At 32.8% G+C, this 24480-nt stretch overlaps 5 protein-coding genes across 11 annotated transcripts; all 5 read left to right on the top strand.

The window, feature by feature from the left end:
• On the top strand, nt 292-2009 carry LOC109332084 (probable aspartyl protease At4g16563). Of its 3 annotated transcripts, none has more exons than XM_019566903.1 (2): nt 292-965; nt 1155-2009. In XM_019566903.1, exons 1-2 carry the CDS (start codon nt 389-391, stop codon nt 1826-1828), a joined length of 1251 nt encoding a protein of 416 aa, XP_019422448.1. In that variant the 5' UTR covers nt 292-388; the 3' UTR covers nt 1829-2009. The 3 variants fall into 3 exon arrangements, with proteins under 3 accessions (XP_019422448.1, XP_019422447.1, XP_019422446.1); XM_019566902.1 differs by having other exon boundaries at nt 1050-2009; XM_019566901.1 differs by having other exon boundaries at nt 292-2009.
• LOC109333498 (phosphatidylinositol/phosphatidylcholine transfer protein SFH11) lies at nt 6943-11914 on the top strand. Of its 4 annotated transcripts, none has more exons than XM_019569008.1 (12): nt 6943-7105; nt 7681-8044; nt 8396-8495; nt 9248-9514; nt 9846-9923; nt 10589-10690; nt 10813-10862; nt 11010-11118; nt 11219-11290; nt 11364-11480; nt 11569-11616; nt 11689-11912. In XM_019569008.1, the coding sequence occupies exons 2-12, from the start codon at nt 7719-7721 to the stop codon at nt 11728-11730; spliced, it is 1311 nt and encodes a 436-aa protein (XP_019424553.1). In that variant the 5' UTR covers nt 6943-7105; nt 7681-7718; the 3' UTR covers nt 11731-11912. The 4 variants fall into 4 exon arrangements, with proteins under 4 accessions (XP_019424553.1, XP_019424552.1, XP_019424554.1 ...); XM_019569007.1 differs by having other exon boundaries at nt 6944-7105; nt 11569-11613; nt 11686-11912; XM_019569009.1 differs by having other exon boundaries at nt 6945-7105; nt 11572-11613; nt 11686-11914.
• On the top strand, nt 12827-16358 carry LOC109333499 (vesicle-associated protein 1-2-like). 2 transcript variants are annotated; one of them, XM_019569011.1, is made up of 7 exons: nt 12827-13089; nt 13199-13269; nt 13647-13728; nt 13852-13967; nt 14057-14221; nt 14803-14880; nt 15656-16358. In XM_019569011.1, the coding sequence occupies exons 1-7, from the start codon at nt 13038-13040 to the stop codon at nt 15764-15766; spliced, it is 675 nt and encodes a 224-aa protein (XP_019424556.1). In that variant the 5' UTR covers nt 12827-13037; the 3' UTR covers nt 15767-16358. The 2 variants fall into 2 exon arrangements, with proteins under 2 accessions (XP_019424556.1, XP_019424557.1); XM_019569012.1 differs by lacking the exon at nt 15656-16358 and adding an exon at nt 15088-15283.
• LOC109333489 (autophagy-related protein 8f-like) lies at nt 17579-20473 on the top strand. The gene is made up of 5 exons (XM_019568991.1): nt 17579-17979; nt 18083-18138; nt 19334-19386; nt 19983-20101; nt 20207-20473. Exons 1-5 carry the CDS (start codon nt 17925-17927, stop codon nt 20296-20298), a joined length of 375 nt encoding a protein of 124 aa, XP_019424536.1. The 5' UTR covers nt 17579-17924; the 3' UTR covers nt 20299-20473.
• LOC109333488 lies at nt 21451-23770 on the top strand. The gene is made up of 4 exons (XM_019568990.1): nt 21451-21808; nt 21961-22048; nt 22456-22511; nt 23187-23770. Exons 1-4 carry the CDS (start codon nt 21692-21694, stop codon nt 23331-23333), a joined length of 408 nt encoding a protein of 135 aa, XP_019424535.1. The 5' UTR covers nt 21451-21691; the 3' UTR covers nt 23334-23770.

The following is a 24480-nucleotide window of genomic DNA, read 5'->3' as shown; positions in this document are numbered from 1 at the left end:
AGTTTTGTTTATTAATAAAAGTACAGAAAAAACTTTCATTATAAAATATAATCCTTCTTCTCATCCTAACGCTAGCTATTTAAGCTAATTGTAACAAACAAAGGGTAAGCCAAACTCGGACAAGGATCATCTGTTCAGTAATTTTTCTGTTTTTCTGTCTTAGACTAATCAAATATCATAAAATAATATTAAAATATTAATTTCTATTTTTATAATTTTTCTTTTTAAATAAATGAAGTTCTATGATTGACTTGGTACATACATGAATAGGGACATGTGATCACATTCACCAAGCTCTACCTTATAACCTTACTATCTCTCACTCACGGACACAATTTAAAACCTCGTCCTCTGCCTCCAAACCTTCCCCCACTCTTAATTTTCACTAATGGCAACTTCCCTGTTGTTGTTGTTACTCTTGTTCATGCTCTCAATCTCACACTCATCACAAATGCTCCTATTACCCCTCACCCACTCACTCTCCATAACCCAATTCAACGCCACCCACCACCTCCTCAAATCCACCTCCACCCGCTCCTTAGCCCGCTTCCACCGCCACCACAACCACCACCACCGCCGCCACCAGAGCCACCAACTCTCCCTCCCACTCTCACCAGGCAGTGACTACACCCTATCATTCAACTTAGGGTCCCAACCAATAACCCTCTACATGGACACAGGAAGCGACCTTGTTTGGTTCCCATGCTCCCCCTTCGAGTGCATCCTCTGCGAAGGTAAACCCAACCCTACCAAACCCCACAATCTCACTCTCTCTCAATCTCACACCGTTTCATGCCAATCCCATGCATGTTCTGCTGCTCATAATCACGTGCCGAATTCTAACCTCTGCGCTATTGCACGCTGCCCCTTAGACTCTATCGAAGTACGAGATTGCTCTTCTGTCACGTGCCCACCTTTCTACTATGCTTATGCTGATGGAAGTTTAATCGCTAACCTCTATAGGAGTAACCTATCTATATCTTCTCTTCGTCTCAATAATTTTACCTTTGGTTGTGCACACACCACACTTGCTGAACCTACCGGTGTAGCTGGTTTCGGTCGCGGTGTTTTGTCTTTCCCTGCTCAGATTTCAACGTTGAATCCCAAACTTGGTAACCGTTTTTCTTACTGTTTGGTTTCTCATTCGTTCGAAGGGGAACGAGTTAACCCACCGAGTCCACTCATTCTCGGTCGTTATGATAACGCCGGTGGTGAAGAAGTTGAGTTTGTTTACACCTCTATGCTTCGAAACCCGAAGCATCCTTATTTCTACTGTGTTGGGCTCGTTGGAATCTCTGTCGGGAAGAAAACTATTCCGGCGCCGGAGATGCTGAAAAGGGTGGATTATAAAGGGAGTGGCGGGGTGGTTGTTGATTCCGGCACGACGTTTACGATATTACCGGCGAGTTTCTATAACTCGGTGGTTGATGAATTCGATAATCGAGTTGGAAGAGTTCACGTGCGTGCGAGTGAGATTGAGAAAAAAACGGGTCTCGGACCGTGTTATTACTTGGACCGAGTTTCGGAGGTTCCAACGGTGTCGTTTCATTTCGTTGGGAATGGTTCCAGTGTGGTCCTGCCTACGAGGAATTACTTCTACGAGTTTTTGGACGGTAGTGATGGAGTTAGAAGGACGAGGAAAGTGGGGTGTATGATGTTAATGAACGGTGGTGATGAAACTGAGTTAAGTGGTGGGCCCGGAGCAACTCTAGGTAATTATCAACAGCAGGGTTTTGAGGTTGTGTACGACTTGGAGAAGCAGCGCGTGGGTTTCGCGCGGAGGCATTGCGCGTCGCTTTGGGATAGCATAAACCATGTGAAAAACTAAGATGCGCTGCGTACACTAGATTACTTCCCAAGATCGTGCGTGTCCTTGTGTGTATATAGTATGAAAGTATTTAATAGGAGAATTACACTCTGCTTTAAATGCTTAACGTTCCGTGCATTTTTGTAAAGTGAATGCGGATACACGTGGGAAAATAATGAAGTCTGAATAGGTTACAGTGTTATGTTGGTTAAGTTTTACACTTTAATGTTTTATTTTATATTTGTGTTTTATCTTCATTTTACTTTTATGTGTAGAATGTGAAAAATATAATATTATGTTTATGAGGTAGGATTTTCAGCCCAGGTCAACTTTTAGGTTTGGTCTGGCTGCAGATTATTTAAATGGATAATCCCTTAATGATTGTGTTATTCATCACTCATATTTGATCATTATTAACTTTTAAATAGTGATGTATAGACGTGTATAAATGAAATGCATATTCACACTTTGAAGGGACATGTATATTGCAGTCTTCATGGTTTGTTGAGGAGAGGGTACAAGGTAAAATTAAAGCAATTACAACTCTTCTTTTTTATTTGTATTTTTAAGTTTATGATATATGAATTAATTAATACATGTAATTAAATGTATATTTTGAGGAACTCTTTGTGTTTTACCATCTTTGCGTAGAATGATTGGAAAAAGAAAATGAAGCAAATAGATAATTAATGTAATAAAGAAAGTGGTTAAATTATGTGTAGTATGGTGTTCTTCCATGACAAAATATTCTCATATATGAAAGTTGAAAGGGGACAAAGTGCCTGCGGGGTTATTTGTTATAACTCTTACATAAATTGATGAATTATTGTAAAATTAATGACTTGAAGTAGATAGTACAACATGGGGGTGAGAGGGATAAAAACAAGTTAATATAATAATCCAAAAAGATTTTGGAGTTAGTCCATCTCATCTAGTGATGTAATGTTTCACTAAATTTTTAGGGTGATCAAAATGTTAATGATTAAATTTCTAAGAGCAACACCTGTTGGGAGAGACAACTATGAATACTGAAAGAAATTAGATTTTTATCCAAAAGTGAGGATATCCTTCGTAATGCCAAAAATAATTAATTTGTTAATTGAATTTTGAGAGAAAAAGGAAATAATTTTTTTCATAATTATCTTATATGTACATTTATGATTCACAAGTGTTTTATTTATTTATTCCTGCTAAACTTAATTCAAAAATAAATTTTAAGATCTGTGTGAATTGATGCTCAAACTGTAATAAAAAAGAAATGGTTTAAAGATACGAAATACACTTGTTACAATTTTAAAGTATTTGATGTCTCTTTAAAACCAAATTCATAAAAAGAAAGTACAAACCAACATTTTCCACCACTTTTATTTTTTCTTTTGTTTTGTGCAACCAAATTATAGATTTTGGACCATTCCTGTTAGGTAAGTAATCATTTTATTATTGACTATATACAAAGATTCTCGTTTTTGTTGACGTCATTGTTCGTGGACTTTTCCCCAGCATTCTCTTAATATACAGCTTTTGATTTGTACTAAATTGGTGCAACCTGTGTGGTTTTTATTGTCAATTGTTGCCAGATAAATTTCAAAACGAATAAATTTTATGAGATTGTGACGACTCTTTTCACATCCAATAGCTACACGTTCTTCTAAAATAAAGTTTACGTGAGTTAGTTAGTGAGACTAAACTGGAGTGTGTAACTTTAATGCTTCATTTGGTTGACAAGAGAAAATAAGAAGAGAGAAATAAGTGAGAAAGAAAGAGGTGAGAAAGAGAAGAATTAGAGTAGATTTTTGTGATGTTTGGTATAATAGAATAAGGAGAGAAAATGAATAGAAAGAAATATTTTCTTCTCTTACTTTTGTTTGGTTGAATAGAAAATGAGAAGAGATGGATAATGTTACGATTCAAATGACAAAAATGTCCCTAAAATAAATAAAAGACAAATAAAATTATTGTTTTATTATTAATTAAAAATAAATTTTATAATTTATTATAATTTCAATTTTTTAATTAATATTTTATATTTAAAAAAGATTTATGTATGTTAATAGTATTTAAAGCAAGAGAAAATATGTATGTAATGTTAGTATGTGAGTTTTCTACGTGGTCACTATATTATTCATTATTCATTTTCGATCATTATTTACTATTAAATAAAATTAATACAAATGAATAATGATTGATGCACTGACTATGTATAAATTTTTACACTATCAATACAAATATAAAAGTTTGAGAGTATATTTGACATTTCAAATAAAATCACTATTATCTCTTCACTTTCTCACCACACTAGAGGAGACATAACATATGATGGGCCTCACACCTTTTTTATTCTCTCCTTCTCCCTCCACAACCAAATGGGAGAAATCTTCACTTTCTCTCCAAACTCTCTCACTCTTTTCTCTCCACTCTAATTCTATCTTACCAAACAAAAGCTAAGAGCATTTATATAAAAATTGCAAAGTTCTCTTTGGATGGTCCATAATAAAAAACGGGTAAACTTTGGAGTAGCTAGGAGTAAAGAGGAGAAAAGTTATTTAATTTACTAGGAAAATGTAAACAGTTATTAATAAGTTGTGAAACCCAAATTATTATTGGAATGTGCAAATTACATATTGAATATGCCAACTTTAAACTTACAATTTTATAAACAATGAATAATTCCTCTATTTAGAATAAATTACACTAGTACCGATACTCCTGAGTTTTAACGAAATTAGACAAACTATCCTCACTCTTATTTTTAACATGACGTTTAGCCTTCCTTTGGTTGATGAGAATAAGTTAAGAGGAAAGAAAGAGGTGAGAAAGAGGATGGGGAGAAAGAAAGAGGTGAGAAAAAGAGTGAAATTATGGGTTGTTTGGTAGAAGAGAAAAGGAAAAGAAAAAGAAAAGAAAGGAGAGAACATGACTTAATTTTTCCACATATTATAGACAATTATACCTTTATTCACATTCATACTATTTTTCATTCTAGATTAAAATTAAATCTTAGTTAAAGTTTTTAAGAAATATAATGTTACTAAATATATACTTTTATGTAAATGATTAAATAATTAAATTGTCTAAAAATAATATTGAACTACGATTGAAATATTTAATAAATAAATTGATTAATATTTAAAATCAATCTTAATAATGATGATGACACACAAACAATAATATTTTTAATTCCATGTGTGACTCACAATTTTGTTAGGGATATGTCATTAGAGATAGATGATAAATATAATAATAGTAAAATAAAAATTAGTGAACAAAAAATGGTAAATAAAATGTGAGTTTTTTTATGTATATACAAGTTTATCTTTGTAAATAATCATATACTAACTTTATTTTCTAAGTTTTAAGTATAAAAATGTATTTGGTTTTTAAATGAGTAAATAAATTAGTATTTATTTCAACCTTTTGAAAGCAAATATTAATTATACTTTTAAAATAGTTAAAAATATGAAACAAAAGTATCACATAAAATGATTATATGATATTTAATGGTTAGAACTCCACAATAATATATTTTGCCCATGTATGTGATAGTGTGAAATTAGTGGGGACAATTTTGGCATTTGCAAATTTTTACTCTCTCAACTCACTTTCTTCTCATCTATGGAGAGAATAAAATTTGCCATGAGATCCACCATTTTTCTTTCTCTCCACTCTCTTTCACTCCACAACCAAAGAGGAAAAATATATAAACTCCTCTCACTTTCTCTCTTCTCCTTTTCTCTCCTCTCATACTCACCTAAACCAAATGAGGCCTTAGAGTTTTGCTATAAACTATAAACAAACAAGCTGTGGATACAGCTAACAGCCAGCTAGCTTTGCTATCATGACTCTATACACACGTGTGATATAGATGTTAACAAACGTAGGGTCCACACCGCTCTATACTTGTGGGCCAATACAAACGAATGAGATTAACTGTCCCACTTTTTGTTATCTTATTATGTCTCAATCCAATAAAAATTTGATAAATACTTAAAAAGAAAATTAAAAATATATAAAATAATATTTTTATGTAAAATATGAGAACATAAAACTTTTGGAACAGAGGATCTTGGTTCCCATACAAACTAATTGAATATGACACCAGACTCCACGGAAATGTTGTGAATAAAAGCAAAAAAAATGTAATGTTGTTATATTTGGAATGATATTTTTGTTCTTAAATTTAAAACTAAAAACATTACTTCCATTTTTAGTACGAGAGAATCTCTACTCTTGAATATGTGTGTGCTTATGATCTTATTCAAATAAAAATATAAATATCATATGTAAATTAGTTGAATTTATTAAATTTTATTGTCGACCGTAATAAGTTTTATCATATACAATCTACATACACGAAGTAAAGAGTGAGTAAGATCCATGAAATTGTTTCGCCCCATGTCTTTTTTAAGGATTAGAGTTTAAAAAAATTAGATCTCATATACTTTTGTAGTGTTAAAATGGTAGAAATATTGAGAAAAAAAATGGGAACGAAAAAGAATAATATTTATCAATTACATTACGAAGATATAATAATGACCTTTTATACTAAAAGAGAAGGAAACACAAAACATAAATACTATTAACAATATAATTAATTAACTCTATTGATAATCGATTATTGTATACGAAACTTAGCTTAACTAACTGAAACAACTAATTAGACAATCGGTTAATTATATTGTTAATTGATTATACAAAACATAATCACAACTATTTTAATATGTAGATCATATTTACATATCAAACTAATCTAACATCGTCACAATTGTTATATGATATGATTGAGTCGAATTCAGATCATGATTGAATCAAGTTTGGGTCTTAATAAATATACTTTTCAAACTATTCGACTTAAGTTAAACCTTTCTCATCTCAACACGTAAGTATTATAATTTTTGTGTGTGATTCCATTATTGTAGAATTATAATACATAGTGAAATATGTTGTTTTGCATATAAATATTATATGTCTATTTTATGCATACATATAATATATTTTATAGTAGCCTAGAAGTACCTTTGATTTTGGAGTATAAGAGTAATGATCTGAGTCTGTGAAGATTAATAAACACAATGTAGCTAATGGGCCTATAAAGCAAATAGAGAATTTGGAATCAGATGCAGAACTTGTTTAGATTGTTTTCGCGGTTTCTTGGAATACAGGCTATTCCAATTCCATCCTTCTCCAACATGTCTTCTTCATCAACCAACAAAAATCATCACTCTCACTATTTTTCTTTCCTAAAATACTTCTTCATCTTCTTCTTCTTCTTCATTCTTCCACATACCTGATTTCATTCTCGTAAGTAAACCTTTCTTTGCTTTCTCTTTCATTTCCACTTTCTTATTTCCACTCTATTTCACTCCTTCTTCATTATTTTCTCCCTTCACTGCACTTACTAAAACTTACTTTCATTTTCCATTTTAATTCCAACTTCTCATGCATTTTATTTTCCGGTATACTCACTTTTCTGTTCATGCATCATGCATACTTGGTTCGTATAGGATTATAATTCATTTGAATTTTTATAGTTTTTTTTGGTGTACTCGAGTTTCTGAAAATATATCGTGAAAATTCTACTGTCAATGGATTTGGATTCCTTACCTCTGATTGTCGTAGAAGGGGTGAGTCTCGACACAACGGTAAGATTGCTGCTTATTAAGCAAGAGGTCAAGGGTTCCCAGAAACAGCCTCTCTGCTTGCGGGAAAGGCTGCATGCATTTCGCCTCGCCTGAGCCGCCTTTGTACCCGACCCCATGTTGTAGTTCTGATTGTTGTAGAAAATATAGTTGGTAAAATTTATTACTGTTAATAGTTTCAAGGCAATCCATATTGAAATATTCAATAGATTTGTGTCAATGCATTTTTGTCTCCAGTATTACCACTTTTCAAGAACACCATCTTCTCCTTACAAATGAATAATGCAAAGGGAAAGGGAAAATACAAGGATATTGTTATAGGAGGTGACTTTGGTAGCAGTAATAGGACCAAATCTTTTTATCCTCCAATTGAGACACATTGGAGTCTTCCTAACAGTGAAGGTAAAAAGACTTCATTGTCCCCCATCAAGGCACTGTTGTCATACCCGCTCATGAAACTTAGAAGGAGCAAAAGCATGCAATTGATTCTTGAAGGTGCTCGTGATTCAAAGGACGCACAAATAGTCGAGGATTTCCGCAAAATGCTTCTTGTTGAGGGTCTTTTACCCCCTCAACATAATGATTATCATACTCTTTTAAGGTATCTATGTATCTAGCTGTTACTGCACGTTTGTACAATTGGTCTTCTTCTTAGTAAATATCCATTTGGTTCATGACAATGTAGTGTAGTCACTCATCACTTTAGTCTTTGAGAGATAGATTTTACATGTTTAGCCTATTATGAAAGTGTATCCCGTCTAGTCCCTGGAAGATGACTAAAATGATTGACGAGATACACTTACTTGGAAGAACATGCAATTTCTATCTGTTAGGGACTAAAGTGACGAGCTACTTTGCTATCAATTACTGAAGTGGTTATTTAATCCTTTTTTCTGTTGTATTAGACTATTAGTAGAGTTGGTTTTTTTAATTGTGTTACCTTTTATGTAAGGTTTCTGCGAATGAGGGATTTTGATATGTCAGCAGCCAAAGACATGTTTCTGAATTACTTGAAATGGCGCGAGGAATCTCGAGTAGACATGCTTCCTAAGGTGAATAAAATGAAACATCAAGATATTTAATCTACACACACAGTCTGACAAAGATTCTAACCCGATCAATTTAATTGACGCAGTTCATCCTTATTAGTTGTTCCAATGGTGCTTCACATACTAACGTGTATTTATTTGAGTAATCAAGAATTGGATATAGTTCAATGAAATTTCTAAAAGTAACTTAGCTCAATTTGCTTCATACACATTGCTTTGCATTCTATTAAGTATTCACGAGTTCTGTTAATAAAATGAGATTTAAATCATAGGTTCTGTGATGTCTGTTAATTATACATTTAAATGCAGGGACTAGAGAGAGATTAATTTTTCTAAAGCATCTACCAGAGTCTAGGATCTATTTGGTAGAAATTTTGATTCTGAGTTAAATGTTTACCACTTAAAAAATAGAGAAACATGTTCTGTTCAACTCTATTACTTAAAAATTCTCAAACAATGGATTCAGATCCCTTTATTGCTCCACTCTATCAGTAATCATTCTACTCTACTGCAAATTTAACATTACTTCAGAGTTAGAAAGTAACTGCATTTAGCAACATGAACTTAATGTCATTCCTCAAGATTGAATTTCAAAGATCTTCACCTGTAGTCCTCATTGTAACCTTTTTTTTATAACCACTGAGTTCTTTACTTTCCGTCTTCATGCTAAAATACAATTCAATAATGATGCTACTGACTGATGTTGAATTTGATTTACTTATGGGATTAACCTTTTGGTATATGTGGATAATCAGGAATTCAAATTCACAGAGTACACAGAAGTAAAGAAAATCTATCCTCATGGATTCCATGGAGTTGATAGAGATGGAAGACCCGTGTATATTGAGAGAATTGGGATGGTAGATGCTAACAAACTAATGCAAGTAACCACAATTGAAAGGTTTATCAAGTATCATGTGTCAGAGCAAGAGAAAACACTTAGAGTAAGATACCCTGCATGTTCACTGGCTTCTAAAAGGCATATTGCATCCACTACAAGTATCTTGGATGTCAATGGAGTAGTAAGCAATTTTTCCATTGAAATGTTGACCTTTCAATTTTTTTGGTAAAGATAAATTTCATGTTTCATAAATTTCAGTTTCTTTGCTTTTTCTTTGTTGAAACTTTGCTTGCTATTTTCCTGTCCAACTGATTCTAAGTTCTTCAAATGAAGAGGATCACAAGATATTTATATGTACGGAGATGGAAGTGGTTTTTTTGCCATTTGAGCTTACGATATCGAAAATGAAACCTTGTTGGTGGCTTATGCAGAGTCACTTCACTTTCTAGCAGTCTATATTTATATGGTTTTCTCAATTCTTATTTGATCATTGGGTTATTGTATTCTTTCAGGGAATGTCTAATTTCTCGAAGCCCGCAAGGTACCTCTTTATGGAAATTCAGAAGATTAATAGTGATTACTATCCTGAGGTACGTCTTTCTAAATTGATGCTAAAGCACAAATGGTTTGGATATTCTTGTGGCAAATGTGTGAACCTAGAGGCCACTGTATCTTGATGATAAGTCAATGATTAGTATTCAAGTTTTGTATAATGATTCAATGACAAAGAAAATAAATTTTCTTTCTATCAACAGTTTCTTGTTTTCAATCTAAACTTCCTAGTACATTGGTGGTGTAATTATCACTTCTATAAAGTTGGGGAATGGAAGTTTTTTAACAAAAATATGTAGCAAACTGAACTGTATGCATTTTTCAATTTGTGTTGAACAAGCCCAGATATTATTTACTTATAAAGTGATCTTTTTTGCCCGGGTGCATTAGCTAAGTTGACAGGGCATGTTATGTTCGTGTCTTTGAGTGAATTCATATGATCATTGATTGCTCTTTGCCTCCAGCTCCATGCTTGTCATCCCCCTCCGTGAGATAAGTTGATATTCTAATTTTAGTGCAAGGTTGAACTTATTGATTACACTTGGTGCGAAGAAGACATGAGAGAATTTGCATGCAAAACAGTTTGCTACATACAAGTGGAATTTAATTATAAACCATGCAGGATGGAAAAGAGCTGCTTAAATTTTGGTTTATGAGTGTTTGTGTGCAGTTAATTACTTACTACTCATTAATGTTCTTGCAGACTCTAAATCAGCTTTTTATTATTAATGCTGGATCTGGGTTTAGAATGCTGTGGAAAGCCGTGAAGACATTCCTAGATGTACGCACAGCAGCAAAAATTCAAGTATGGATCATACTAATTTCATTTATTTCATTCTCAGATATTGTCAGGTTGCACATAATATATTGTGGCTTTATCATTCTTCAGCCATTAAGTTTGTTAACCCTACAAGATTGTTATTTCAGGTGTTCGGCTCTAATTACCTCAGTGCGCTGCTTGAAGCTATTGATCCAGGGTAACATGGCTTTTGGCTTTTGCTTTATCATTCTTCAGCCATTAAGTTTATAAAAGTGCTCTCACTACAATAAGTACTGACAACCTAATTTGTTTGTGAGGTTCTTCAAGTAATGATAATCCTATATTCTATTGTCTAATTTTACAGTAATTTGCCTACTTTTCTTGGTGGTAACTGCACATGTTCTGACTATGGAGGTTGCCTGATGAGTGATCGAGGCCCCTGGAAAAGTCCAGAATTATTAGAAATGATTCAGGTTTGGCAGTATCAGGAACAAAATGTTTAACTTATCAACTCAACTAGTCTCTTTCTATGAATGTGTTTAGTTGAGAGGGACGTCTCGTTTATTCTCGCAGGCCATTTCCATGAGAGAAGGGAACGGTGAAAATGGCGATGTGGTCTCAGAAGATCCCTTGACGCCCAAAAAGGTGTAGAATTATTCACCCTTGTCCTCCTACCTTACTACATGGACACACCTTTGGTTAATGTAATGAAATGCAGGTTGACATACAAAACAAAAATGAGTGTCGTACGAGTCTGGCTCTTGAGAAGACAACATGTACGTTAGCATTACAAAAAATCAATGGTCTAGAAGCTGCTATCGGAGACACCAAGAATGTAAGTTTTCACATGATTATTCTTCTATGTTAAACTAAGGCATTGCAAAATTATTAGCAGTTTTTTTTTCTGATACTTGTACAAATAGCAGATAATCAAGAAACTTGAAGATTCACTTCAGGACACCAAGATGGTAAGCTCAACAATATTATTGAATCCTTCCCTCTACCAAATTGAAATGACTGTTTCTTTTTCTCTCTTCCAGGCCTTAAAAGAACTTGCACAGCACATAGAAGAGTTAAAAACTTGAGATTGAATTAGTGTTTTATACCAGAAAAAAAACATATTTCTTGTGAACTTTTTTCAATCCTTATGAGTTTGTTGGCCATGCTAATGTGTGATAGTTACTTTATTCAATGTAGTTTATTGTGAACCTTTCCTACTATTCTTGTGCTACTTTTTTGTATTATTGTTGTTGGCATTTTTTATTTCGTTAGCTAACTCCATCTTACTCCTTCTCAAAATTGTTGATACCATTATGGTGTGTGGCCTCAAGCACCAAACCTTGATTTTTTATTTCTTAGTTTTTGAAAACTTATTCTTTGTATTACTTTTTTCTTCCTAATGTCTTACTCAAGTAAAAATTGAACCACAAAAGTCATGCATGTTGAAGGAATTTATAGTGAGAAACATATATAAACTTAATGTTTTAGGATGTCATTAAAGTGACAAAAAATCCAACCAATCAATTGATGAAATAGGTCTCACACCACCTTTAACATTTAATTTTAGCCATACTATTTTATCTCGTTTTTTTGGTCAACCTAATCATGATCAAAATTTTAAACATGTTGGTATGAGCTTGACTAGCCATAGAATTTGGGATATATTATTGAATAAATATCAGCAAAACTATTCCTTCATATATTGTTGAGTAAATATGGTTCTTTTTTTGGAAAATTTGCAATAACAAGTTACTTTTTTGATATGAAAAATTAAATGAATTGTAGATTCATAACGATACATGATCAAATGTATGGGTAGTCTTCTACAAGGTTGTGAGCTTTGTAAAGTACCTTAAGACAATTACTAAATGAGTTAATCTATGGAGAAATTTTAGCTCTTACTAAAAATTAGCAATTAAGTAAGAATAAAAATGATAAAAGAACACCTTACAAATCTATCATAAATAATGTATATCTTGAATATTGATATCATGACATGGTGCTGTTATTTATTTATTAAATAAAAATAATAAAATAAAATGCTAAAGTGCACCTAAAATTAAGTGGAGTTTGATAATTTAAACTTCTAAAAGCATGTAATGTTTGGATTTGTCAGTTTTTTTATTTTTATTGGTAATTCGAATAATTTTTAATTTTACTTTATATAGAAAGTTTAAACGCACGTTGAAATGGCGACACTCTCCACCACGAGAGAGAAAATAGAAAAGAAGAGAAAAAGGGAAATTGAATCAGAATCACTGTCTCTGTCATCACCGCATTTCAAATTTCAATTCCCTTCGCTTCTTCCCTTTCCTACCATTCCATCCTCTCGATCATTTCTCCGCTTTCTCTGTTTTCTTCTCTTCGTAGATCACGCTTCCATTGATTCGATATGAGCACCGCAGAACTTCTCAGCATCGAACCTCACGAACTTAAGTTCGTCCGTAAGTTTTTTCTTCCTTTGCTATTTCATTCCCAATCTCTTTTTTTCTTCTTCTAGGGTTCTTATGTGTTTTATTTATTTAGTTTTTAAATTCTCGTTAATTGTTTTAGTTGAGCTGCAGAAGCAGATCTCGTCTTCTCTTCAATTGTCAAATAACACCGACAGTTATGTAGCTTTCAAGGTATCATTTCATTCTAGCGTCTCCTTACATTATCTCCTTTCATAATGCGTTTTTTTCTTCTTATTCCGGAAAATATGTACGGTTTTATAGTGCGATTTGATTGTAATTTTAATCGTTGTGTTTGGTTCAGATTCGAAAGTAATCAATGTCCAAAAAGCCAGCTTAAAAAAATGTTATTTTCACAGAAAAACAATCACAGAAAACAGATCATGTTGTTGCCAAACACCTGAGAACCTTCGCTTTTTCTAAAAAAAGATATAATCCGAACCAAGCGCCTTTAGTTTTTTATTTTGCAAAGCTATAAGATTTGCTCAATCAACATAATATCAATTACCCTAGAATTTTAATGTTAAAATTTGTATTTAATATTTGTTCAGGTGAAAACAACGAATCCCAAGAAGTATTGTGTTCGTCCAAACACTGGAATTGTCTTGCCTCGATCTACATGTGATGTTATAGGTACCAATAGGGATAGCATTGTCTGAAGAACATATGTTAATTCCCCCCTCCTCGTTTCCTGTTTCTTTCTAAGTTTTAATTTATCCATTAATTGATGATTTGGTGATATTTCGTTTTGTGAAGTTACAATGCAAGCACAAAATGAAGCTCCACCTGATTTGGTATGCAAGGATAAGTTTCTTCTGCAAAGCATAAAAACACATGATGGAGCTACTACAAATGATATCTCTGCAGAAATGGTATAACCATTCTAGTTATGTACAGTTTCTTTATTATTATTATTTGCATGAGATGAAGTGCCAAGACTTGCGACATTTGGATTTTGTAGTTCAACAAGGAATTAGGGCATGTGGTTGAGGAATCCAAGTTGAGAGTGGTTTATGTTGCTCCACCTCAACCACCATCTCCAGTCCGAGAAGGTTCTGAGGAAGGATCATCGCCAAGAGCTTCAGTTTCAGAAAATGGAAATGCCAATGGCGCTGACTCCACAACAGTGAGTTCTTGCCCTGTCATTGTTATTAAATTAGTGCTTTAATTGTTTTTAGAATTTTGTGTGTCTGTGCAGATATTCATTACTTTTGTTGTTGTGTAACTGTCCAATCCAAATCTAACATATAATATTACTGAACGACATTGAAGTCATATACATAATTACATACTCATGTAACACAGATTGTTTAGAACGTAACTTTTGGATTTCATGTGATATATATTATTTGTTGCGTTTTTAGTAAGTCATTTCATATAGCTTTAGGAGATATGCAACTTTTTTAGAAGCATTTTTTCTGCTCCAGAATCTGAATGACGTTGTTAAATGATCTTAACTGGAAATTCTTTATGGTCTAATGATTTTATGTTTCCCTGTAATATCAAAGCTAAGGGGTAACTTCATATTTTCAAGTACCAAAGTATCAACTCATTATGTTGTGTTTGTCTGACCTATCAATTTTGTTTTATCAGGATAATAAGTGAGTTTCTTCTGTGTTTTAGTTGCAGGCTGTAATTTAATTAAAACCTTGTAAGTTTTTTAGTTTTTTCTGAAGTAACCATATAATTTGAGTTGCTTTCATGCAGGCAAAAGAGCTTATCTCAAGGCTGACTGAAGAAAAGAATAACGCAATTCAACAAAATAACATGCTCCGTCAGGAACTGGTGAGTGGCTAGGGTTTACAAAATATATGTTGTAGATAACTTTATCTCCCCATCTGACTGATCATATTTTTCACTATGGTCAGTCAGTTGTGGAGATAAATCTGTTAGGAAGAGAACAGTCATAGATCTATTAAAGGATTGGACATTGGTTATTTATTTGGAAACCTGACTTTAACTAAACTTTAAATAAGTTATGTTCTGTGTTAGATGTGGAACTGTGGAAGAAAGTTACAGGTTTTTTCAAGATAACTTCAGGAAAGAAGCTTCCACTTGAACATAATGCATGCTCTTTTATTTTCTTCTTAAAATTTCTATTTTTTAGTGTGTTAAATTATGACAGAATATGACGACATTACACATTCATTAGCTGACCCATGCAGCCAACACCTCTAGTGTGAGAGACTGTTGTGTTCTATCGTTCTTTATCAATTACTTGACACTAGGGGAGCAAGGAACATAGATTTTCAGCATCAGAATTTGAGCTTTAGTTTAAATAATATTTGTGTAGTGCATGGTGATATTTTTGCTTCATGTCATGTTGTTGCCTGTTCTATGATCTTTGTCTTCATTTGAATTGCTTTTCATTGATATATGTTCAACTTGGAAGTTAGAACAACATAGTCTTCATTGATTTTTAGTTGTGCATATGATGCAGCAATGTCTTATAGAAAAGTATATGACGAAAAAAGAATTCGGTATGTCTATTTGTATTGAAGCAACTGAGCTAGAGGGCCTTTTAATGATACACTTACTTCAATTATCTTATTACTTGTAGGATCTGCTGAGACGTGAAAGCAACAAAAACCGTGGGGGTGTCTCAATGATCTTTGTTACATTAATTGGTTTACTTGGCATAATTATGGGGTATCTCATGAGGAAGACCTGAGTAATAAGATATTTGTCTTATTGTTCCTGGGTCTGACTATTCAAGAAATGATGACGAAAGGCAAAAGAGATGAATTGAGCAGGTGTTGTTTCTTCGTGTTTGTTTTCTTTTTCGTTTTGGCAGGGTAAAGGTGTCAATATCATTTTGGACTTGGAAAACGTCAGTTGAATGTGTGGGTCTATGGTTGCTTGGGGAGCTTTTTATTAATGACACAAGGTATCCTGGCCACGCCAGAATAACCCCGGGCCTGTACAGGTTGTGCATGTCAGGTGAATACTACAGTGGACTTCTCCCGGACTTGAACTGGCGATCTGGTGGTTAATTTTGCACCCCAGATCTGCCAGCTGAACCATTTACTCCAGTTATTTGGAGAGCATATCATGGTGAATTTACTCATGCTTTCACTAACTTGCATTCTTTTTGTAACTTAAGAGGGACACTGTTGTTTTTTGTGTTGTTCATTTGGTGACTGTCTGGTAATGTTTACTTATTAGCACTGGTAACACGGATCTTCATAGTGTCGAATTTTCTAAGTTTGTTCATGTGAAGAATATTGTATTTTAGTTGTTAGATTGACTGCTTCTTATATCTATCATCCTTATGTTTGGCGCAATAAGACTGAAAGTTGGTTTAAGGTGAGAAAAATCTGTCGCTAAAAATGCATGATCAGTAACTTAGCTGCTCAGATTCCAAGTATTTGTTAAACTCAATTGATTAACTGTGTAAAATTATGTAAAAATACTGTTAAGCCATTGATTAGCCACAAATTACTCAATTAACACATGATATCAAGATTTTATTGGTGAGGGATATTTTTAGTTTAACCATAGGTGAAATGATCTGAAAAGATTTAAATATTGGTCTTTTGTCAATGAATATGACTTAGGTTAGAATATCATGACAAATCATCCTTTTACACTAGTGATCACCGACCATGCAAAGAGACAACAAAAAGTTTATGAAGCTCATTATCTAACCTGGATCATAAGATTGTACTAATTTGTACAACATTAATCTGGGTATTTCAGCATTTTGTTGTTTTTGGGTGGAGGGATTTTTGCTGTAATTGTAGAGTTAATTCTTTCCAATAGTCTGGCCTATTCTAATTAAAAACTTCTTTACCTATCTTAGCAAATCCCAATAAAAAATGAAATAATTAAATTATTAAAATTGACATTAAATCTTTCCACATTTTCAATTTGTTTTTAAATTATATCTATTGTCATTTTTTATTTTTAAATTTAAATTTCCCATCGTTTGATTGAAATGAAGTATTAGTCAACAGTCACGAATTTGATAAAATTTAAAGATGGCAGTAATAAGCAGTTGAATTTGGTTTTTGAATTAATAAGGTAATACATGTCCCAGTCCGCATTAGAGAAAAATTATGTAAAGAGTATCACTATTGTATTAATTTTCTTTAAGAATGAATATAGTTAAATATGAATAATTGGTGTGATATACTGACAATATATAATAGATACATTTGCCCCTCAAATTATTTAAACTTTCCTGCCTCAAATTATTTAAACTTTCCTATTTAACACATTTTATGTTAATTAATATAATTGCTCCTAGAAACGGCGATTCATGATTAATAATTGAAATGATTTAATTTGTTTTAATGAATAAGATAATTATTCCTATCAATAGAAGCAAAGCAAAGTAGGTGATATGCTTATTTATTGCAAAGCACGGGTTTATGTTCTGTGTCTATTGGAGTTTTGATCAAAACATCTTTACTTCTCTCACTAGCAACAGGTTCATATCCCTTTATTACTTTCTTATCTTTTTCAAAAAAAAATATTATTATTTTTTTGCATCCCACAATAATTATTGAGAAATTATTATTTTTTGTGCGAAATTCCGCTGCTCTTAGAATTCATCGGAAAACACAATAGCTGATCATGTTGAAAAACCGGACTTTTTTTTCAGATGAAATTCGCCCATGCTCCCATCTTAGTGTTTATGTTTTTACTTATCTGTTATTGTTTCTTTGGTTCATTTTGCTTAATTTTTGGGGTCTTATGTCCTTTTTTATATAACCATGCCCCTTTCTTTATTTTAAAAAAAATAGATTTTATTTTGAATGATTGACGAATTGCTTTTCACTTGTCAAAAAATCAAATTTGATTTTACTTTTCATTGAATTTTTATAATGATAATCTCAGGAGGAATGGCAAAGAGCTACTTCAAACAAGAGCATGATCTAGGTTGGTCTATACTTAGAAGAAATATTTATATGTTACTTTGGTAGTGTGTTTGTGTAAAAAGCTAAGTAACACAGTAACAAATGATGATAATTTTTGCATCCAGAAAAGAGAAGAGCTGAGGCGTTGAGAATTAGGGAGAAATATCCGGACCGGATTCCGGTAAGAGTTAGTAGTTATTTTATATCTGCAACTATATTATACATTTTGTGTATGGCTTTTACAGATAGGTGATCCTTGTTCTTCATTAACAGTCTTTCTTAAACATAAATTTTGTTCATAGTGATTATTGCGTGTTGGATTCATGCTAATTTGATTTTCAGGATTTAGATGCATTCACCATCTACTGTTAGATGAAAGTAATTACTTTTGCATATATCTATTCTTTGTTTAGTGATCATCTCATTATGTATGCTTGCTTTTTGTGTTAGTGCCATTGTTCTTTCCTGGTTTTCCTACCTTTCCTTCCGCATATGTTTGAATTTTGAGGGTTTCGTAGGGGAAGGGAAGACGTGTTTTTCCTCCATTTTTTATAAATGCAAGTATAGACTATGTTCACTCGAAATATAGAATAAGCCCCCTTCCCTTCCCTGCCAAAACTCTTCCTAGTATACCCTAAACGGAGTCTATTATTTTCCTGAACATTATGTTCCTCACACGAATGGTCTGTAATTCTATTAATGAAAGCTTGTAATGTGTTTTTCACTTCTTATATTTATTTTAGACCAATTTTGATCTTTGCATGAATAAATAATATTTATTTGGAAATATTCTTCATTGAAGGTTTAAAAATAATAATTAGTAAGCGCATAATTAGTATCTTGAGAACATAATTAGTAAGCACAAAAACCAAACCCATAGGAGAATGAAAATTTAAGATGACAAAACCATCAACGAAGAGCTAACATCAAGCCCAACAAATAGATCATGAATTATACAATGAATTCAAATTTAAAAAAGAAAGATGATTTTACTTTTGTAAACCTTGAAATTTGTGGAGTTTCTCAAAGTTGGTTTGGAAGCATCTGTTGCTTTCCAACTGTTATATTTGTTGTTTCACTAGTTCTTCTGAGTGATTATACAGTTCTAAGGATTTTCCATTGCCTTATTCAAATTTACTGCAGTGTTAATATCCTCATGAGTTGTGACCATTTCATCCAACTAGATGTCAATTTAATTTGATAGTTATATCCATCTTTATACTATAGGGAACTTTAATTTTTCAGGAAGATACACATACAATATTATATCTGTCAAGGGTACAACATTTTGGCTTCTGCTTATATATGTTGTCTGATATTCATAAGTGTATACATCGCTAACTCTCATACTAAATTGTCCTTGGATATTCCTGAAGGTGATTGTAGAGAAGGCTGAAAGAAGTGACATCCCAAGTATTGACAAGAAGAAGTAAGATTTTGTCTGTACTTTCCTTTTAATGCGGAAATTGTCACTTTAATTACCAAAACCAGTAACTATTATTCAAAAGCAAGCTTACACCAACGGAATTTGTTCTGTTACCATTGGACTAACAATTGTGCATTCATGCATATAAGTTCACATAAAATCGAAATTGTTTCACTCCGTTCAGTTGTATTGGAATCAATCTAAAATATATTATTCTTGTTTACAAAGAATATTTAAGCATTTGGTTGCATTCCTATTTTTTTTTTAACAAGAACAATAACAACAACAAAGCCTTTCTCCATTAGGTGCCATTCACATCTAAATTCTTTAATAGTTTTGCCATAATGTTTCTGTTGTTGATTAATTATTTAAAAATTTATAATAGTTTCGATGTGATATGTACTCGGACTCTATTGGCATAATAGACTATTGGCAATAGTTAAGACTTAAGAGATTTGCTGTTATCAGTAAGTAATTATATGTGATCTCAACAGCTCCTAATTCATAATGTGGTGGAAAACTAAACATGTAAGTATTGCTTCTATTGAATAAATGATTCATTTTGTGAGAGGAATTCAAACTGAATGAATTCATTGCAGATACCTTGTCCCTGCTGACCTGAATGTTGGACAGTTTGTCTATGTTATCCGCAAAAGGATTAAATTAAGTGCAGAAAAGGCAATCTTTATATTTGTCGACAACGTCCTTCCACCTACAGGTGAATTTTCGCAAATTATATGCTCCTTCATTTTTTCAATATGATGATCTACCCTTCTAATGTAGCCTTTGCTTATAACTTGATTGGATTATTGACTTTGTTCAGGAGCAATGATGTCTGCTATATATGATGAGAAGAAGGACGAAGATGGGTTTCTTTATGTTACATACAGTGGTGAGAACACCTTTGGGGTTTAACTTCCCACATCCAGTAACCTTTTATAAATTTATACCCAATGATCCACTCGCTGTCTCATTGGTATGAAATTTTTTTGTTACCATACCAAGAACCTTGCTCTTAATGTTATGTACAGTTGTATATAAATTCAGACAGCCTCATTAATGATAAAATTTCTGTCATTCAGTCTTTCAACTCTTCTCATTTTTTCCTCATGCATATCTTCGGATGTTTGTTTTGATTAAACATTAATTTTGTCCGGTGCCATGAAGGTCAGAGTTTCAAATCTTAAAAATGACATCTTTGTTTGCAAACGAAGGTGCCCTTTATTGCTACCTCGGCGTAGTAGTATAAGGTTTGAATTCAGATTTCTCCTTTTGTTCACTAACAAAAGAGGGTATGTAATGATGTGGTAGACACAGTTTTTACTATCACTTGTTTCCCTTCTAATCTGGTGGGGGTTGAGTCACAGTGTGGCAGAATGGAGACCCATTTGTAATATGTACTGTGGGATTTTATCGTTGGGATTTTATTGAACTTGGAGCAATTAATTTTCTCAGTTGCCTTTAAAAGAGCTGGGATCAAATACATTACTCAACTATATGGTGGAAATATTCATTTAATTACTTATGAAGTTGTGCTGCTCGAACTTGCAGAAACTACCATGATCTTATTTTCTTTTGAGGACCTCGTATTGTTTCATTTTAGGCAGAAACGGACCCAGTTTCCAGCACATTGTTCTCAATTGTTTGAGGACCTGGTATTGTTGTCATATTTCACTACACCACTTACTATCTAAAGAAAATATCTATATGTGATTAATCCCACCACTATTCAGCAACCACCATCAAATCTAACGTAAATTTAAGCCATAAACAACTAGTAAGTGCATTCAATTTTTGGGACACATAACTTCTTTCAAGTATATCAAAAGTAAATTTCATATCTCAGCCTTTGAAGGTGAGTTTAATGCAATGGTAAAATTGTTACTTAGTGATCATGATATTATAAGTTCAAATCATAGAAATAAACTTTCCACTTGTGGGGTTCAAATCCCAGAAATAAAGACACTCTTTCATCATGTACTAACCACCCTTTTTAATGTTATTTCATAACTCATTAACCGTTGTGGATAGCTTAAAACCTTAATTCAGTATTAAAAGCTATCAGAGAAGAAGGATTGGGGGACAAATGTGGACCCTTCATATCCTTCTATTTACTTTATGAAGATTCATGACCCAAACACATGCATGTTCTCTTTAAGAACGTCCTCCATCCCATACAAAACCTGCATTTAATGCACTTGCTATTCTACCATTACATATTACGTGAAACCTGACCCGAGACAATCCTCACACATCAAAATAACCACATTATTGTTCTGTAACTTGGACCCAACAATCTCATCTCAACATGTCTTCTTCTCTTCCTCTTATTCTGCTCTTCCTCCTCTGCGTTTCTTTGCATGCATGCGCCACGCGTCCTCTTGGAATTACTAAACAAGACACTGAAATATACCATTTTCATAAGGTTGGTTCCAAATTGTTATCATTCCATTTTAGTATGCTACAATCTTCTTCAGTACCTTGCTTCTTTGATTCTTTCTATTAGCAGACAAAATTGTGTTGTTCACCACTGGAAAGTATCAATATAATGAAACTATAATTTGTGCTTATCTGAAGGAACTAGAGAAGGTAACATTGTTGGAAATTTGTGAGAGTTGTAGCAGTACAACAACTTTGAAGGAAATGATCATTGAAGGAACTTCAGGTGCTAAATTTTGTACAATCTCTACTTTGAAATGCTAACACTCACTGAAACATCCTATATTTATTAGAATGAGTGTCAATCGGTTATTGAGAATTGAGATCAATGTACTCTCTTCTTAACCAATAAAATCTAAGTGCAAATTAGCCTACAAGACCTAGTATTGTATGAGGATTTGTAGGCTAATTTATTAGAAGATATATCATTTTTATTTATTAATTTATCTCAAAATATTTGCAGCCATGCACGAGCACATATTTGGTATCACAATGTGTGCCACTCCATGTGCTGGCATAAGCTATGATTGATAAAAAAAAATGTATTTAAATTAACCAATACTCAATAATAACATTAATTTCACTTTGTATGAATAATAACAACAATAAAACGTGATGGTGGTTGGTTTTCAGGGACTGAGCTTTCCACATCTCTTCATACGGATTCACCATCATTTCTTGCAACAAAGGTAACATTTGATACAAAAGTCTGTTCTTTTTTGGATAATTTTGATTTTGTTAGAGGCCCTTTTCTTGGTTTAAGGACCAGTTTAGTATTTAAATATATCTTTAAATTAAATTAAAAACAGATCAAATATAGATTTTCAGCATTGTTTACTTCTGAGTTTAAAAAAAAGAAAAAATGTGTGCCCTGAAATGTAAGAGTTTTTTACAATATCATCTACCAATTGGATTTAGTTATATATCATTAACTTTTAAATTGAAGTAATACAAATGAATTGTAGATAATATACTGATTGTATACTCTAATAATGGGTAAGTGAAGTGAATATGGGAATGTATCTCTCCATTATAAAATACAAAAAAATGAGAGGACCCATTCCCAGTGTGTATACATCCAAATTTGAAGAAGACAAAGCTTATGTGTTGTTTGTAGAGTGTTTGTGATGTCAGTTGTTACACATTTTTATTGATGAACTACATGTTCAGTGCTTATTAAAACAACCCTAAGTTTTGTCCTTTATAAAATGAGTTGCATGCAAAATGTACGTCAAGGAGAGGGGCCATGAGTGATTTGTATAGCATATGGAGTAGTATAATTAATATGGTGGGATACATTATGTGTTCTACTTTGAGATTTCTCATTTGAATGATAGAAAGTGATGAGACATATACTTGTGTAGGAAAAGATGAGGCATGCCCGGTCAATGCTAGGACCTACTAGGCATCATGTTGAAGAAACATTTATTACAAACCCAAGTGACACTTCAGAGGACATTGCCCAGATGGATTATGCTCAACCCCACAGGAAATTACCTATTCACAATTAAAAGCCATGGCTGCAACATGATTTGGTTTTTTTACAGTTTCCAATAGTATTTTGATTTACAATGAATCAAAGAATGCTTCCTGTGTGAAGTAGTTTTTGAATTACATATGACCTGTTCTTTATGTTAAAGTATAATTTCGTCAAAATATGTGGTCTGAATCATAAGATATAAGGCATGTGCAATGGGTATTGCCTTGTTGAAATTTCATAATACCCGTTTTTCTTATTCGTTCAAATTTGGTTCTTGAAAAGATGCAGTAAATTTATAATAAGTGGAATGCAAAGTGTATTGTAATGTTTAACCGATATATACTGTAGCAACAAGTACAACCTTAGCTTTTTATTTTAGGGACAGACTTATTTTAGAAGATTTTCTTCTTCTATACAATGTTATAGCATTGCTAGTGTATATGTCACTCTCCCCAAGTTCATATCCGTTAGATATCTTCTCCAAGCCAAAATGGTATTTTGGCAAGGACAGTGGCACGAGCACAAGGTTAGTGGCGCAGGCACGAGCAGAGTCGTGGCACGGTCACTACCACGAGCCAAAACAAGGCCAATGGCAGTGGCACATGCAGAAACCCAAGGCAATAGGTGGCAATCATTAATTAATTCATTTGTTAGCAAAAGTTAGTTAGTTACGTTTTACCTGTATAAGAAGCTATGTTAAGAGTTCATTGTAAATTATACAATTCATTCCATTCATTGAAGTTCAATATACAAAAATTCTCTCATTTTCATCTTTCTTTCATTCTTGAGCTTCAATAGCTGGTTATTCTTCTTCTATCCTTTTCACATAGACTGAATGCTGAAAGTAAAATAGATTGGTGACAAATTGAATGAGTAGGTTGAATGCATGATTTATATCTATTATTTGTTTTGTCAGAAGGATTTTTTCCCCTTTCAGTGGCTTATGTTTTCTTTCTTAATATGGACAAGACCTATTGGATCATGTCAAATATATCTTTGTATGTGCATACTTCTAAATTTTGATACTGTGAGAGAAGACAAATGAAAGTATTGTACATAATCACACTATTGATTCTACACAAAAACTATATCTAAATGGTTGTCTTAACTCATTTCTATAATACTCTGAACTATATAGTTTTTTTACACCAGTAACCATATAGTAGTTCAAGAAAAAG

The sequence above is a fragment of the Lupinus angustifolius genome, chromosome LG18, assembly GCF_001865875.1.
Source record: "Lupinus angustifolius cultivar Tanjil chromosome LG18, LupAngTanjil_v1.0, whole genome shotgun sequence".
NCBI classification, from domain to species: Eukaryota; Viridiplantae; Streptophyta; class Magnoliopsida; order Fabales; family Fabaceae; genus Lupinus; species Lupinus angustifolius.
This window is presented reverse-complemented; position numbering and strand designations above follow the sequence as displayed.